We start from the raw sequence: 19,104 nt of genomic DNA on the forward strand, positions 1-19,104 counted from the left end.
CATGAAAATAAAACCACTTTTATTTTGACTGATGCAAAGCAAGAAAATAAAAATAAAAGCTGAATTCATTATACTATCTGCATCCCTGGATAGGGTCATTTTATTCATTCTTTTATTCAGATAAAATAGAATGCCTACTGAGAAGAAAGTTTTCTGTAACACATTTCCTATACAAAAAAACACACCGGCAGTTGAAATACACAGATGATGCATTTAAAATTCACCTGTACAGTAATTCTTAAACTGTGAAGGCACTGTTTGCTAACTTAGAGTGTTGAGATTAAAACATGTGGAGCCATTACTGTTTCTTCACTGCTAGTATCTCATTAATTATTTGAGATGCCAATTTACTTTAACCTGTGATCTAAGATGGCTTTTAAGATGGGCGATTTTGGTTTCCTGTTGAGAAAGACCTAGATCTGTTGGCTTGATAACTGACACACAGCTGTATTCTACGATTTTCTAGGTTAGCTTTGATCATGGTATTGTATGAAAATGAGCCCTTTTGGCAGTCATTTTACAAACCTGTTTTCACTGCCTCATTTAACCTCTGGCAATATCAATGATACAGACCACATACTTTGAGAAACAAGTAGAAATGAACCACTGGCCATATCAATGAAACATGCTTTTCACACAGCAATTTTACTGTTCACTTGGAAATGCCATTTGTTTTGTTTTGGGGGATTTAAAAAAAAAAAAAAAATCTGTTCTGTTTTATTTGTTTCAAGAGAGCCAAAATTAAACCACTTTTTTTTTTTTTTTACTTGTATAATGCATAGGAATTAATTTGTTTGTAACGCCAAAGAAATGCATTCATTTCATATGTATAAATGATATAGTGACATCACTTGCCTGTAAATAGTAAGCTAACCTTGTTTTTTCTTCTGCTTTCCAGACTGTACATACACATAAGCCTCACTTTATTGCTTTACACTGTCAAGAAGTTGGTGGGAAGAACTATGAGGCCTCAATGTCTCATGTGGATTTGTTTGTCAAGTAAGTGCACATTTACTTCAGTGCTGCATGAGGGAATTACATTTACATTCTGCTTTGTGTCATGCAAAACAGTTTATTACACTAGGTATATGTTTTGAATTGGAATGGTTTTTGTACATTCTGTCAGTCTGTACTTTGTTTGGATCGGCTCTCCATTGAGACCGTAAAAGAAAGATACCACTGTATTAAACAGACTTTTTATGTCTATTTCCTCCTGGCTCACTGTAACACCACATTTGGAAGGAAACGGTACCCCCTGCTGCTAAGTTTGGAAGATGAACATTTACAAAGTTTTAACCAGGGTATTATTACAAACAGAATAGTATGTTTCCATTTGCAAAATGTAAACATTTGTGTCTTTTGTAGTAACGCTTCGGTCTTAAAAGAAAGAGACTTTATCCCAGACTCCATTCCGAACATGTTACATCATAATAGGGGGTTCCAGTTTTCCATGGAATGTTTAGATCCTGAATGTTCATGAATTTGATTCATTTGATTTAAGGAAAGCAAGAACATTTCTGTCGTGAACTTACTTTTTTTTTTTTTTTTTTTTAGAGAGCTGCTGTCAAGTGATGCAATGAAAGAATACAACAGAGCCCGGGTGTACCTAGACGAGAACTACAAATCCCTAGAACATTTCACGGTAAACAGAATCTGAATAACTCCACCAGGCTGAGTCCTAGACTAAGCACTTTACTTCAGACATTTCCCTGTAAATCTCAAGAATAACCAAATGCCTTTGGCTAATGATCAAAATAAATATGATAACACTTTAGTTGGGACATTTACCGGTAAACCTCAAGAATTACGGATAAGCTTTCGGGAAACGTCTGAAAAGCAATATATTTCTTTATAATTGCGGACATTTACCAATACGCTTTGGTAAATCAAAAGATTAACCATTAAATGCCCGAAAAGCAATATAATTCTTCACAGTTTACCACCTTACTTGGTAAATATTGACAGTTACTGGTAAAAGATTTACCAGATTCAGACTTTTACCGTAACATATACTGTGTATTATTTTATAAAACATTTAAAAGAAAAAAATAACACTGTCAAAGTTTAGATTACTGTAACGTTAGAGGGAAGGGTGTACAAGTAAACTGAAATTAGATTGTTTTTACCCTTTTAAAGTTAATAAATCAGGAAAAAAATTTTATAATATGCTATCCAAGATACATTAACATATTATTTAATATTTGCTTGTTTTATGAACTGACATAACACTGTTACAATTACACACTGTATTTAAGAGGTATAGGTAGAATATACTTGCATGCAATATTTTGGTTGCAGTATCTGTGTACACCCACTAGATGGCACAATCTATCTTGCTAAGTGCTGTAAGTCTGTAAGGTATACAGTTTGACCGATAGTGTTCAAAAATTTAATTTGAAACACAGGATATTGAAAATGTATCAAAATGATTATTTATTTTATATATATATATATATATATATATATATATATATATATATATATATATATATATATAATATAATACAGTATATTTTGGGCATTTATTTTAAATGTGTTTCAGGCAGTATTATTTATATGTTGTTTTTTTTTTTTTCAAATCTGTTTTTGGTAAACAGTTGCAGCTTCACATGGTTATGTTATATTTACGTGGCTCTTTTCCTACATATAGGCTATACCAAGTACTTGAAAAGTTGACTGGCAGCATACATGTTCATATCTCTACAAAATGTTCCAATGTCCACAAAGTTACAGCCATCTGACCACAATCAAAGTTTTAGCCAAGTAAGGACTGAATGATTTAAAAGGATGCATTCCGAAAGTATTGTTCCTGTAGTAGATCATCCTCTCCACAACATCTCAAACGTTTGGGGGTCAGTGTAGTGAGGGCTGAATGCCTCAAGGTGGAGCCAAATGTTGCTTCTTGTGAAGATGAGAAATTATGATGCAACAATTTCTCTTCCTTTTGAATTAGCATCTTCAGGGATGGAAATAAGCACCTAACTGCATAGACGCTCTGCAGGTTTTTGAATGATGTGGTACTAAATGTTTCTGCTTGGGAAATTAATTGCAATTTTGCATTCTGATGGTGATTTTCGGTTGACAGAGCTGGATGTTAAATTGTGATTTAAGGTTAGGATTGGGTTTATGTGTAAATGCACCTGGAAATGTGGATGTTCCTGGGGCATTGGCTCCAAATGTATTAACAATATGTGTTTGAGTTCAGTGAGCTTAATTACAGGTTAGGTTTAGGTTTGCCTAAGTAAGTGTACTGGAAAACCTGGAATCACTCAAACTGCTTTGGAATGGGAGTCTTATTCCATCACTATAGCAGACCCCAGGAGAGCCTGTATTCCAGCCTGGGCTCTTCCTTCTATGTCATGAAAAGATGATTAAAGGACACTATTGGAGCTTTGTGCCATTCTCAGCAATTTCTGAAAAACAGCTTGCATGCAGAGTCAGGAAGCCAAAACAAGACCAAAGGGCTTTACACAAGGATGTCTTCGTTGGGACCATTCATGACATAGTTTGTGATCATTTGAAAAACGAGTGCATGGAATCAGAGGTTTTTATGAAGCTTTTAAAAGTGCTGATAGGATTCCATCTGTTAAGACTTTAGGTTTATATGTTATTTTCTAAACTGACAATTAATCTCTAACTAAATCTTCCCGGACACATGACTGAAGTCCAGTTTCCTCTTTCTTGCTAGGATCTCTCGCTAGCTGCTCTCTCAAATAGTGGAAATACCTCAATGATATACACTTTTGATTCTGTCATTTCCATGAAAGTCACCTGTTGTCTGGTTGACAACTTAATACTGTCTGTTATTATTTCTTTATGTATTTATTTTACCTTACTGTTTCCAGATATTTTATTTAAATTAATAATATACTGGAAAACAAATTGAGCAGTCCATGGCCCTGTACCAAATGGGCTGTGGAAAAGATTTGTCCCTCATCCCCAAACAAACATTATTCACTGTGTAGATATTACACACAAGCAATGGGAAGGTAACTGTAACTCCCTCATGTTTTTTATAGTTTCATTTAGGACCTGTTTATGGTATGATAAAACATCTAGCCAGTGCAATGTAGACTAGTTATTAGCACTAATGTCAGAAAGGAAAAATACTCCCAAAAGGTTACTGAACAACAAACAGCAAGAAAAGCACTCAGACATAATTATCTGGAAATAGTTTTACATTAATCCGTTGTTTCTTATCAGTTTAATTGTTTTTTTCTTTCAGAACATTGTTCAGGTAAAACTAATAATGATGTGATGTTAACATCACTTTGAAAATCTTGCACTGTGTGTCACAGAACTGAGTCATAGAAGTAGGAGAACTAAAAAGGACCTATTATTGTTACACACACACACACACACACACACACACACACACACACACACACACATATGAGGTATACACAGGACTGATTGGTATGCTCTAGCCCAGCAATACATTCATTCTTTGGTATATAGGATTTGCTAGACAATGATAATGTAGAGAAATCCATTTCTGGCAGCTCTCTGTATTTCAGAGAAGAACAGCAGGTTGTGTATCTGGAGAGCATATGTCTATAAACCATTAAAACTGAAAAGTCACACTTGTATGTATTAAGAAGTTAACAAACTGCCATCAGGATTAAAAGAAGACTGAAATGCTAAAATGAGTTAATATTAGAGTTTGTGTCTGCAATTGCCTTTCTGTAAATAAAGACCATTCAGCCCAAAGTACGGAAAACACTGCAAAATCAGGTTACCACTTTACAAACCATTTATTTAATTTCAATATTTGAACTATTGTCATGTAAGTTGAATATGCCAAATACATCATTATAATAAATATGAGTAAAATTGTTTACACTTTTAACAGTATTGCAGTTCTGATTTTGTTGAATAGGATTTTCACATTGCACACTGTGCCACTTTGTGGCCAAAGATGTAATTGCACCAGCTGCATTCAACTGTGCATACAGCAAGCCATTGTTAAGTAGAGGTCAGCCACAGTTACAATTTTAAACAAACAAATAAAAAGGTGTGTTAGTTAATATCTACTCTGCTGTAATTGCATTCCCCACAGTGGCAGTGGCTGTATTACAGTTGGTCCTGCTGACCTTGCTTAGTATTGTATATAGATAACAATAGCGATTATTTCCCTTTCCCATTTCTTTAAATAACATCTAATCGAGGAACCAGTTAAAGATTTGTTGACAGTTTTTGCAATTCTAGTTCTGGGGACCTCATAGGAAAAAAAACATTAAGAAGTTTGATCAAGATAAATATGAACAGTGTGATAAAAGGTCCTTCCTATTTTACAGTGTGCTCTTTTAAAAATAGAAAGTGTATTGAAATGTTAAACTAATTGATTATAATACAATAAAATAAAAGTGTGTAAGGCACCTGCTATTGTGTTTGTCTATAGGACTTTGTCAGTGTGTAATGAGGACGCTTATTGATTGTGAAGGGTGACAGTTAACACACACCTGTGTTTAAAACAGTGCAGCTTGGTCAAAGGTTAGTAAGCTAACCTGCACATGAACATGTGCTAGACAGTCAATAGACAAACTTAAAAGTGAATGTTTGCAACCTTATTAACCACACAGGCAAACTCTTAAAAATGTAATTTCACTGCCTATTATGATAATGATAATAATGAGCAGGAATTAAAATACCAACAAATATTTACAGTATCTGTTTTCAGACCAGAACTGCAGTAGACTATGGATGTTTAAGTATTTCTTAAATTCTGGTTTCTTGCAACCATTTTTTCGTCTCCCTTTATTAGCCTGTCTGAGATTTGTTTTAATTAAGTCAGTGGACCAAACATGTTTAACCCCAAAGACTTTCCATGGCCCTTCAGAGTCCCTTTGACCTTATTCCGGGGTAACAGAGACCATTAAAAACTGTCAAACAGCCAAGCCTTTTATTGAATAAGAAATTAGTTATTTACGCTGCAGAACAGCATCACGCAAACGAAAGCAATTGGGTGAGATTATGAGGGTCAACCGTATGTATTCATTGCCTTTTACAGACGTTGTAAATCTGACTGCATTTATTACGAGACTCTGACTGATCCTTATTACTGTTTTGCTAAATGCAGAGAGTGCCTGTACTTTAAATTACTTGCATCACTTAATCTGCTCTGCCCTTTCTGTCAAGCGCCATGAGAGCAGACCACAGCAAGTCGTAACTGGAGCTCAGAAAGAGGAAACCCTTCCTCTCAAGTTTTCAGTGTTTTCCAAGCAGTCTATTGATCAGTGTGGTCTAACAGCACAGAAATAATGTGTATCATTTAACTGACCACCATTGAGGAGTATAGAAAAAGCATTAGTTATCCCTCGCAAGGCATGGAACATCAATAGAAGGAAATAACATTAACGACTTTCAGTACTCCAACTTCAGAAACGACTAAAGGAGAAAGAAATCAGGGATTTATTCTTCTTTGATTTCTCCAGTGTTTTTTTTTTTTTTACTGTAGCAGTAAGGTATACAGCAGATAAAATGTCAATTAGGAAAGTCTCACTTGCTCATTCTCTTACTGCTCCCTCTGTTCCAGGCCATTAATATTTATCGTCTAGAAAGGAGCTCTGGACTATAATGTCTAAGAATGTGTATTAATATGTCGGGCTATTATCCCACACTCTATCCATGCCATAGATATGTGTAAAACTGGAAAAGAACAAGACATTAAAATATACCCAGTCTGATATCCTTGTTTTAAAAACAACAGATAGGCATTATCATGGTTTATTATTATTTGCCACTAATGGGATCTCAAAGAAACACAGCGGGTTAGTGCTTTATTTATTGCGTAGAGACTAGAAAAGACTTATTCACTATCATCTGTAGGGCTTTACACACAGGAAAAAACCTTACAGATGATAGTGATATTCTATGTAACACATCAGTCTGATATAATAATAATAATAATAATAATAATAATAATAATAATAATAATAATAATGTGCAAAGGAATCCAATGCAAAAACAAATAACAGGACAGTGCTTTTTCTTTTTTGTTTAGAAATCATTTGACAGTATGGGTATACCATATTTATTTAGTGTTAATGTTTGTTTACATTTTGAAAAAGATGGAAAAATATGAAAAACATGAAAAAATAAATATGAATCACTGAATTATTGTTATTATTCACAGACAGAAAAAAAATAAACTAAAATGCTGAGACTGTGTCCCATTGTAGAGATGACGGGTGTGTTTAGCGCTGCACTGACCTGTGGGTATACACAGAACAAGGCTGTCAATCCAGACAAGCCTTTCACAAACACCAAAGTCAATCTCAGACTGTCAAACAAACAAACAAACCCTTTGAGCATCGGCTGCTGTGGCAAGATGCTACTTTATATGCAACAGAAACAGTTGTGTTTCCGAATTTGAGCAGGATGCATGGCAAGGAAGGGTTGTCTGCTTTACAGCCTCTTTGGTGGCAAATACATTGAAACTATTTATTTATTTTTTTAACATTTGATTTAGCGCCTTGTAGTACAAGCTTCTTGTCTCAGCTGTCCGGCTTCTGCAATGAATCTCTCATTTATGTGGGGCGTTAAGGAAGTTTGTCAGGAATGAAAAGGCGCTGTAAATGTCTCCAAATACATAAAACCAGCATCAGTAATTCCGATGCATGCCCAGTGAAGCAACAAGATTATCTAGATGTCAGATTTTGGCACTTCACTGTGAGAAGGAGCTGATCTCCTGATTCCTCCTTTAGCGTGGTTCAGTGATGGAATCGCCACTGAAAGGCTGTTAAGCAATACAAATGTATTGACTCTGATGTTGTCATCTGTGGAGAAAGCTGTAGTTTGTCTGTCTGACAGTGAAGCTAGAGTAGTACGCTTAAGTTTTTTTTTTTTTTTCATGTTTAAGTCCTACTTTTTAGCTCACAAGGCAACCATACTCCTTTATCAACAGGTGGCATTTCTAGCACTATATATATATATATATATATATATATATATATATATATATATATATATATATATATATATTAGGAGACTTAGCAATGATTTAATGGAAGCGATCCACAATGGATATCATTTACTTAAACACTGTCCAGGTGGCAGAATATAACCAGGTTAAAAATATTACAAACCAAATTCAAACACCTGTCATTTTAATATGAGGGAATGTCAGAACAGACCTAACTAATTTAAGTAAAGTAGATGTCACTGTTGTAATATGGTCTGGCCATAACTGTTCCTCTCCATCCCTCATATACACACACACACACACACACACACACAGACGCCCTGTGTAACAATCGATGAATCTGGCATTGGCTATTAATTATGACCATGCAAGCTTGGTGCGAGGCTGAGGGTACAGTTTTGCCTTTGAAAAAAATATTTTTAGGAAAATGAATTAGGGGTTTACAGATGCTCCTTTGCTCAGCAAGAAAAAAAAAAAGAAATGGGATGCATTTATGATGGGGACCCTAATCTTCATTATGAATATACCCTCCCTCTCTCCCAAACATCCACCAGAAAAGACACAGCTGATAAAGTGTACAAGGCGGGATTGGTTTACTGAGGTTACCAGGCCCTTTGTGACAAACTAAATCATATCTGTCTGGGGTCGCGTAGCAGAGATAATGATGTGATTCCAGCACAGAGGCAGCCTACATCACCCTATACTGTACATTATGATGTGCGGCCATCAGCCGCTGGGGTTCGTAGTGAAGGTGAAACTGTCATATCGATCTTTTTAGCGCTAAAATATGAGCCACTTTACTCCGCTCCCAAGCGCTGTGATGTGAAAAATAATAACTTGGATCCAAATTAAAAATATTGATCGCTTAGAAGGTGTTGAGAGCAAATAAACACCCTCCAAACCTTTTTTTTTTTTTCTGGGTCACGGCTGAAACGTTGTCAGAGAGTAAACACATCCACATGTCAGCAGTCAACGCTTTCATCATTGATTTCTAATCAGTTCAGTCCTTAAAGAAATCCCAGGGTTTTCAGTCCTCAGGAACTACCCTTCCCCCTCTAAACAACAACCCTCCAAACTGTTAATTCTTAATCTCCAGCCAAATCATTTTCTTGGGGCCAATGAGTTGTTCTTAATCCACTCGCCCATCGACTGATTGATTCTTGACTCAATAAACTTGCATTAGCCATGCTTTCTTCAAGGCCTTCCGTCATAATTTTTTGTACATTTAGACTTGACTTTTTTATTTCCCTGGTAACAGATGAGCTGACATTGGGTCATCAAATGTGTGGGAAAACAATTGCTACAAGGTTAATTTTATTGCCGGCTCCATGCATTTTAAGCAGGCGTGAGGTATTTTCCACCACAGTTCTGATAAACGACTGCGTCTACCAGGAAAGAATAAGAATGAGCGCAGGGCCACAGCCAGAGGGAGAGATTATCAAATGTCTGAAATCTAATTTAAAAAATGTGTCGTGGTGGAAATTGGAACTATGATCTATAGTATGGATACTATGGAATTAGTTAATAAGATGTTTCATTGGCAGTAAGTATCCACTGTACTGTTTTAAAACATGATCCTTCGGTCTATGTAAACTGTGTTTTATTTGTTCATTTTCAATAAGGAAAATTAAATGGAATGTGTTTTCTCAAATTCCAATTTGTGTCTGGTTGATGAAGCAAGCAAACAAACAAATGAACAAAAAAAAACTGCAATGTGGTTGGTTACATTTGAACCAGAACAGAACTGTACAACTTACTATATATATATATATATATATATATATATATATATATATATATATATATATATATATATATATATATATATATATATACACACACACGTAAAAGAGACTAGGATTTGTCTATGCTGGAGTTGTACAGTATCACTTGTGTCTTTAAGTAGTGTAGACGTGATGAAAAATGAAAGTATAACAATACCCCTCTCTCCTTAGAATACTAATTGCAGTATTTTCATATACTTATTGATTCCTCTGTGTCATTTACATCTCCCTTCTGACCTGGCCTAACATCACCTATTATATCCCCATTAGCTAATCTCCTTGCTTTGATTTCCATAATCCTTTTCTGTTGAAACTCGTTGTTTTTCACACATTTGCTTGGTTTATAAAAGTCATACAATCCTTCATACAGTATACTGTAGATCAATATTTGGGAACGCTTGTACCAGAATAGGAAATAAATATTGTGGTCCGTCCAGGGTGGGAGTGATAAGCTGTATCTTTTATTTAAAAAAATAGAATAGACTAATGTACTTCCATTCATGTGCAGGTAGACTTCGTTGTGAGGAAAATTGCATATGTTGTGAAGTTTATACAGTGTGTGACTTTAAGCAAAACTATTTTAGTGTTCTAAAACACCTCTAGCAACAGAACTATATTATTATCTAAAGGCGTAACCAGTAATAATCTAAAGACCTAAACATCATATTTTGGTGGTCATTGACAGATTCATAACTGTTGACTAAATAAAGACTAGGCATTGAAAACAAGTTAGCTTTCTTTCCACTGGGTAGCCTCATTTATATATATGAGAATATATATATATGTATATTTTAGAAATTCCTGTATGATTTCAAATGTGTTGAATCTCCCTGTTGCCACTGTATGTTTAAAATAAGCTTAATGCTATTCAGCTTTGTGAAATTGCAAATGAGCTGTCAATAAGGACATAAGGACACCTAAGGGTATTTTTAAAAATTGATTTCCTTTTCTAGTTATTAGTGTTTGACATACTGTAGCATCCACAACAACCATGTATGTGATCAGTTAAACCAATTAAATATAGAATAGGAAGACTCCAGGCTTTATTTTTTGTTCGTATTTGTATTTTTTCCACTGCAACTAGATGGTGCTGGTGCATACTAATATAAAGACACATTGGCTTATTGGATGACAAACATCTAGAACTGAATAGTAGCTCCTGAACTCGGCCTTAACATTTATCAAAAATAAAATATAATAAATACATATTTGAGTAAACCACTCAGAGTAAATGCAAACACCATAAGAAGGTAAGGGAACTGAGAAAAAAAAAAGAAAACCTGGTTTCACTTTAGAATAAGGCTATAATTTACTCAGATTGGGCCATAAATATGAATTGAATGTAAATAACACATTTTGAAAGTTATTGCTCTTTACATTATCGTTGCTTACCCTTGATCCCGAGCCCAAGATGTTGTTGGTTTGGCTCAATGCCCTATCATCTATAGTAACACAGATAAAGGTGTTTAAATATCTCAGCCCATTATTATGTGCACTGAATTGAGCCATAGATCTTCACATCATCCTTGTGCTATAGATTTGTAATCTGTAAAGAGCCAAATCACTGCCTCCATTCCACAGATCCCTAAAGCATTCAAACTGTCTGCTTCTTGTAGAAAGAAGTATTATGTTTGCAGAATCCTAATTGATTTCAATTGATTAGGTTAAATTTCCATGGACGTCTTATTGATTGCTAGAGCCCTCAACTAGCTGATAATTAATAAGCTAAGTTACACAAACACAAGTCAACAGGCACATGATGAATAGGGCACTTCTGCTTAGAGAAACACTTTGCCGGATGTTCCATATGGCCCTGTGTTCTTTAATGTGCCCTCTTAACAATGCAGAACAGCAGCTACTCTAATTAAATGCACAAAGGTTGGTTTTCTTATAAATGCAAAGGGCTCCCGTTTATTCATTATTGGCACTAATTTAATAATTCATTTAGCTTTCGTGTTATAGGCTAAGCACTGTGTTCCTGTGTTACTGATAAATTGCAGTTTAATGTGTGTTTGAGTAATTCTGCAGTTTAGCAGTTTTGGGCAGAGCAGAGACTGTAAATTCGGATGTTACACTGTATTATTCCCTGTGGGGATGCATATCCCAGACAGCAGGATTATAGTGGAGGTGCATTGCCACACTTCAGAGTTTTACATAGCCTACAGTTTATCTTGACAACCACTAACCCTATTGTATTAAATATTGAGAGTATATAGTAAGCATGTGGGGATACTAGGAAATGCCGACCTCTCTGTTTTACGTATGCATGTATGCATGTGTCAAACTGTAATCATGCACTGAATATATAATCAGAATCTGAGGATATTTAAAGGGAACACGTCCAATTATCACAGTAGTTTTCCAGTAAAACAATCCAATCCAATAACCCACTTTGAAATTATTTTTTTTAGAGCCAGAACATTAATGATAGGTGTCAGTCAGGGTGTGAACATGTATGGGAGTGTTACACAGCCTACTATATCTATAGACTCACTTATCCTATTTCAATTAACCTTGTTTGGAATATTTTTACCACACATTACTGAGGGTACCATACATGTAATAAGTGTATTTAGCTTTAAATGGGTTGACACTGTTTAAAAGGAAGCTGTGTGGTCCAGTGGTTAAAGAAACGGGCTTGTAACTAGGAGGTCCCCGGTTCAAATCCCTCCTCAGCCACTGACTCATTGTGTGACCCTGAGCAAGTCACTTAACCTCCTTGTGCTCCATCTTTCGGGTGAGACGTAGTTGTAAGTGACTCTGCAGCTGATACATAGTTCACACACCCTAGTCTCTGTAAGTCGCCTTGGATAAAGGCGTCTGCTAAATAAACAAATAATAATAATAAAAGACAACTTATGAATGAATTCAGGAAATACATAGTAATCTTCTTGATTACTTTGAGAAAACTGAGCATTGATAAAAGGGTTTAAACTTGACCTCACATTGTCTGTGATTGTCTATTGTAAACCAGCAAAGCAGAAAAACACCACAGAGAGATGTATAAAGATTTGGAACAGTGACAGACAAGTATTTAGAGGTGACAGATTGTTTTTTTGTTGCCAAAAGGCCTACTTTCAGAGATTGACTGCATTTGTTGATTCACTTATTAACATCAAACTGTGTTTTATTCGCGGTGTACAACTTCAAACCAGCTTGTCTTGCTTTTAGAAAGACTCATTTATATTGATTATGAAATATTTTGTCCAGTTTCCACAAAGCAGTTAAACCGAACCAAACCCAGCTCAATGATGCCGTATTTCATTACAAACTTCTTCCTGAAGTGCTGTGCTTAAAAATGGTTATGCATGAAATAGAAGCCTTTATTATTATTTTGTTTTAAAAAAAAACTGAAGTGACTTACAATATTCTCACCAACTACTGTACCCTTGCTACACTTTGTATACAATGTATCTCATCCCTATAGACATACACCCCTAAACAGCAGCCTGGCTTTGAATGGGCAATAAATAGAAGCCCTTTCACCATTGAAAGAGAAAGTTGAGAGGTAGCTTTAATTTGACAGTAACATATGGCTTTGTGATATTTCGATGAGGAAAAAGTGAATGTGTAGCACAGCTGAGCCATTGAGTGTCAGGGTAGTGAACTTACTTTAGTGAGCCAGGGTGTGCACAAAAAATTCAAATAATAATAAATAATCAAGATTGTTAAAAAGACATTTGCAAACCCCTAGCACGATACGTGAGGCAGAAATAATAACAGTACAGGTAAATATGTTGCCATACACAAACCAAACATGTTTTTGTATTATGTAATACAGCCAATAACATATGTTTACCATAAGGAAGTATGCACTTCAAACTAAAATTCCTTTTTAGGGATTTATTTTTGGGTGCCATTTATTTAACTACCTAATACAGTTTGGAGGGAGGTGGTATGCATTATGTGTGCAGCATTTTATATTAAAAAACAATCTTGCAATATACCTAGGTAATAAAAAAATAGAGCCTTTTCCTACAGTCATCTTACCTTTTTAAAGGACAAAGAGATCTGCTGGAGCTGGGCAGGGTTCAGAGGTGAGAGTTCCCAAGGAGTGGCTTTGAGCTAGATTGGGGTTGCCTCAAAGATCACTGACGACTGCAGTGAAGATCTATAGCTTGTGTGTGATCTATAGTGTGTGTGTGTGTGTGTGTGTGTGTTTTAAATACAGTTTAAGACTACTGTGGTGCTGTTTTGTTTTAAAACTTCAAATTAAGAACAGTGATTTTCTTTTTTTTGCAGTCTCCAGTGGACTCTATTTGAAAAGGTGGCAGAATGAGTCTGGTGGTCTCAGTTTAGTTTTAGGAGGACACTGTTAACATCACAATACTGCCAACAGGATTGACTAGGTCACTTGTGGGCCGGCAGATTAGGATTAAGGTGTTTTTGGATGCTTTCATCCACGTTTATCTTTGATTTAAACAAGATTAATTCCCAGCATGGCGCCACCTGGCGCCTAAAACATGGTACCCTTGGTGTTATTGATTGAGAATGTCATTGTTCTGGGCACATCTTGACAGGTAGGGGGCAGTAATGCAGTCCCCAGGTCACAATCAGCAATTAAACACAATACAGCACTATGAAGAAATTGCAGCAGTTTTAAAATGTGGTGATATAGTTAATGGGCCAGAAATGAGTAGATTTCAAATAATCCCTTTTCTTTTTGCCCAGCTAAGAAACCTTAGCTTTTGTCTCCCTTTATCCTTCAGTTCTCATTTGCCACCTTTTTTGAGGAAAGAGAAATATGTCTGGTCCTAATGGTCATTCCACCAACGTGCCATTGTCCTTGGGTGGCAAGCGTTTTTGTGTTTTATAGGGGTATGTAACACAGAAGGGGCATTTTAATGGCATTAAGTGTAGTTGGCAGCAGCAATACAGTAGGCTCATATTAGAAGTGTTGTGTCAGATCCCTATAATAAGGATGGGCTGGGTAATTACAGTGGCTAGTCCAGGGAACAGCTGTGGATGTTATCTGAGCCAGTTGAGGTTTATAGATTCATTTATGAGATCCAACAATGTAATGATTTAATTTGACTCTTCTCATAAATGCTGCTGTACATGGAAAGGACAGTGGGCACTTCTACTGCGAACAAGATCTGTTTTAAATAGCATCAGCAGTCAGGTTAAAAGCTGCAGCTCTTTTATTCAACGCTAACCATTCCAATTATTTTAAAGGCTTTCAAAAATGGGAAGAGTAGCAACAAAAAAAAACACAAATCAAATAATGCAATTACTGCGGGATTTCGTTCTGGAGTTAAGTGCATTTTTATTGTTTAACTTATTCTTCCTTTTTTTCCCCTTGCAAGCTCTTCCTCCCTGACAGTTTTCATCTAATATCACAATAATTGAGTTTGGTGCTACAAATCAGATTTCTCAAATTGGGTTATCTCTTCTGAAATTGGAGAGGTATCCTGGCAGTCAGAGCTTCGAGTTAATCTGCTTTCCTTAAGCCTCTGGTGACTGGGACGGCAACAGGATTGCACCAGTTAAAACATTTCCCTGTCACCGTGGACACGGTGTCATTTCTCCCCGATCCCTTGCGCAAATAATGACATTTGAATCGAGCATTAACAGGTTTAATTACTTTAAAATTGTCATTTTAATTTACACTGATATAGTATTGATCATACAAGCAGAGATTAAGCTGTTCACTGGAGCAGATGATGGGGAATTAAACATTAAAGGGTCCTCTTGGGGATGAGAGGGCTGTCCAGACTGTGCCAGAAGAGGAATGATATTTCTCTGTAATGAACTGGCAGCATGCAAGGACATGAATCTTTGGCCTGCTGGAAAAGAAGGGAAATAATGGGGTTTGCGAAACGTTTGCAGGTTATTCATTCACTGCCATGCACCAATTCTCCTGTGATTCATCCACCTCGCCAGTGTTTATTTATTCAGCACATTCGGGTTCTCTGACCTTTTCTTGCTAAGTATATATAACCCATTGGCTGGGAAGATTTTTTCAGGTGTAACATGTTACTGGAGATGAAATTGTTTCTCTTTGTCTGGACAGGATATTGTTTTGAGCGTGGGGATGTTCATTTATGTAGAACTCAAGCCATAGGATTGATATATTTAGAAAGCGTCCCTAACTTTTTTTCTTAGCAAATGACCATCAGGTGCAGTTGAAATTGATGATGTCACTACTGTGGTACTGAAGCAGGATATACTGTGAAAAAAAAGATTATTTCAGATTTTTATAAAGCTATTTTATGCCATCTTGATGATGATGATGATAATAATAATAATAATAATAATAATAATAATAATAATAATAATAATAATCTTATTATACAATGTTAACCCTATTTAGCTCATTGAGGCTGGGGTGTTGCATTTCAGTTTAAGAACTGTAGATGATCTCTGAACCATTCCCTCAGACTTTAAAGGTATACCGTTCGCCCCCCAAGGGCAGTAATTGCAACTTGAGACAACTGTTGGTGAATTTGATAGGCTTTGGTAGCGTATGCAGAATAGACGTGTGTAGCGCAATAAACCACTGATTAGGCAACATTCAGTGCCGTGTAGCGCATGATCAAGCCTGCAGGAACACAGCCTTGAAATCTCAATAAAGGGACGCTTTAATCCCTGATAGCCCTTAAGCGGTTATGATTGTGTGAGGTATCCTGTCCATCCTTATCGAGGCTAGGAATCACTTTGAATGTCATTCTGTAAGTTCCTAGGAAGGCTGATAATTGCATTTTAATAGATAACCAAAATAAGTCATAAATCAAGTAGAAACACATTAGCAGAGAATCTGAAGAAGGAATTCTCCTGAGTCTTGTAAAAGAACGCTGGGATTAGCAGGAACACTAATAACACACACACGGGGCTCTGAGCTGTCTGAAAGCTGCATTTCTCTGTGTACTTAATCTTGGCCTCTCTGTCATCTGCAATTTTTAAATTCTGCAAATAACTGTAAGGTTCTTTATTCTTGATATAAAATAAAACATCCTGAATGGATACATCATTCAGGAAAATAATACGTCACACATGCATTCTTTACAGACATTACAATGATCCTCCCAAACACATTCAGTAATTGCATATACAGCAGAAAAACTGGGTAAAGCAGGTTCATCATATCGAATCAGAACATTTAATTTTGTTATTTTTTTTGCGCATAAAATTGCTACGATAAGGACACAAGCATTGCAGTTTTTATGTTTTATGTTGCATTTGGGTTGCTACGTGCTAGTTATAGTTTTAAATGTGATCCTTTTTAGTGCATACATTTAGTTTTTCTTTATTAACAAATGAACCCTAGTGTTTCACATTGCTGTATTTATTGTGTTTCTTAAGTCCAAATGGCAATGCGCTGGTTATGTTTAGCATGAGAACAGCTGAAGATTTTGTAATTTAACATTTGCAAATTTGAACACATTAAACTCCAATTAAAACAAACTTGGAATAACTGATGCCCATTTAAGGATTCATCTATCTCCCGAATGATTAGTTTCCATGGATTTAGTGTCAGCACTGGGGAAAATGTGGTTAGGATACTGGAAAAGGCTTGGAGAAGGGAAAAAGTTCCAGCCTTGCTAACGGCAAGTGTGAAAGAGAGCTGATAATGAAGGCTGCTCAAAGAGGCACATCTTTTAAATGATGAGTTCTGCCACGTTTTTAATAGACGTAATGGGCTTTGGCAGTTCCTTGAATATTCCTGAATCTACTGTGCTCTTACAGGCCTCTAGATCATTGTGTCACCCAATCGCCTTAGAGTTTTACTTTGTTTAGGCCAACCAGCCTTCCATTTAACCCATATCCAAACCACTACAATATAGGAGCACTTAATAAAATTAACAGGTATTGTGTGACACATTTTAAAACATGCAGGACTTTCATTTTTCTTTACTGCAATACAGCACCGCCTCAATATCATCAGGGCATTACAGTATTCAGCACATCTGTGGCAGTTATTGAACAGCTCTAATTGTGGCCTATTGCAAATTAGCTGAAAACAACTCAGAAATGTGGTATTATTGAATGCTTCTACTGAATTGTATTATTTTCTTCTTGTCGTTTGACTGTGCTGCCCAAGAATAGAATCTGTTTATTTTTATGGCACAATTCAGTTTCCTAATCTAATTATTGAACATATCACAGAATGTTTTATATATTTGTAGACAGCAGGGTATAAATAGACCAGAAGAAATTAAATAACCACATGTTTGAAATTTGCAGTCATATGCCCAATGTGATTTCAATATGTTGTCCAGTGTAGCCTCCTAACACTTCAATGCTATCTTTTAAAAACAAATTAAGCTCATATGGCTTGACCTTGTGATTATTCAAGATAAATGTCCATCAAAACATTGAAATTGTTTTAGCTTTTCATTTTTTCTAACAATATTAAACATGGACAGGGTAACTGATTTAAAATGGCTTTTAGTGGAGATGAAAACATGCTTTTGTTTTTCAGGACCCAGACATAGGCATACAGCTTCAAGCTGCAGTAAAGAGGTGGTGTGGGGTTAGATAATAATGAGCCCTTTCTTGCTTTTCATGGTCCTTCTCAAATTGATTTTTGTCAGGAAAATGAATATAGTTTGTCAAGGTTACTAGGTGAAGTGAGTCCAAGGCTGTAGAATTACCACACTCAATGTAAAGTGATTGCACGGTATTAGCCTGAACATGTGAGGGGAGATGTACTGTACTCCCTTTCTTTGAAACAGTAATCCTTCAGCAGCAATGTACAGTGTGAATATCATACATAATGTTTGTATATTGTTTCATCTTTACCATTCAACAATAGGATTTTTTATTATGCAATTCAGAGCATTGTGTCGTGTCGTCTCCCCTCACCCCCCCCCCACCAGTAATTTGGAAACTACTGATGCAAATGCAATCAGCAATGAGCAATCAGTTTCCTATGCAAACATGGGACAGATAATTATCTCCAATATTCAATGCATTGAGAACACTTTATTATTCTAAACCAAGAAGCAAATATATATACACAAAGCCTTCACATACAACTAAAACATGCATGTTCATATCTATGCATTGAGAACATGTGATTTGAAAATCAGTATGTACAGCATAGGAATCCGGATGAGTTTTCATTTGTAAGACAGTGTAGACAGCTTGCCGACTCGAGCATTTAAGAGGCACATTTTTTTTTTTTGGTTTCCTGTAACTGTATTCTTCCTCCCCTTGTCACCGATTGTAATTACAAATAGATGTTTTTAACTTGTATGGGCGCTATTGTAATTAGTTTCAAGACACTCCCTGTTTGACAGGAAGCTGTAACACACTGTACTTAGAGTGGAGTGCTGTAATACACCATGTCTGCTTTTACAACGTTTATATAAATTGAGTGTCAGCTTACATTGAACCCCTTAAAGAAAAACAATGCGTTAACATATCCCCTTTAACCCCGGCAGCATTGTGTGT

At 36.0% G+C, this 19,104-nt stretch overlaps 1 protein-coding gene across 3 annotated transcripts in view; it reads left to right on the top strand.

The window, feature by feature from the left end:
- Window positions 1–19,104, top strand: part of LOC117417940 (inositol polyphosphate-5-phosphatase A-like) — a 125,366-nt gene that overhangs the window by 42,343 nt on the left and 63,919 nt on the right. For all 3 annotated transcript variants that reach the window (XM_034925741.2, XM_058985244.1, XM_034925742.2), the window contains 2 exons: window positions 899–999; window positions 1,555–1,642. In XM_034925741.2, the coding sequence (XP_034781632.2) occupies window positions 899–999; window positions 1,555–1,642 (189 nt within the window). The remainder of the gene's footprint in view (window positions 1–898; window positions 1,000–1,554; window positions 1,643–19,104) is intronic.

Source organism: Acipenser ruthenus, chromosome 13 (assembly GCF_902713425.1).
Source record: "Acipenser ruthenus chromosome 13, fAciRut3.2 maternal haplotype, whole genome shotgun sequence".
NCBI lineage: Eukaryota > Metazoa > Chordata > Actinopteri > Acipenseriformes > Acipenseridae > Acipenser > Acipenser ruthenus.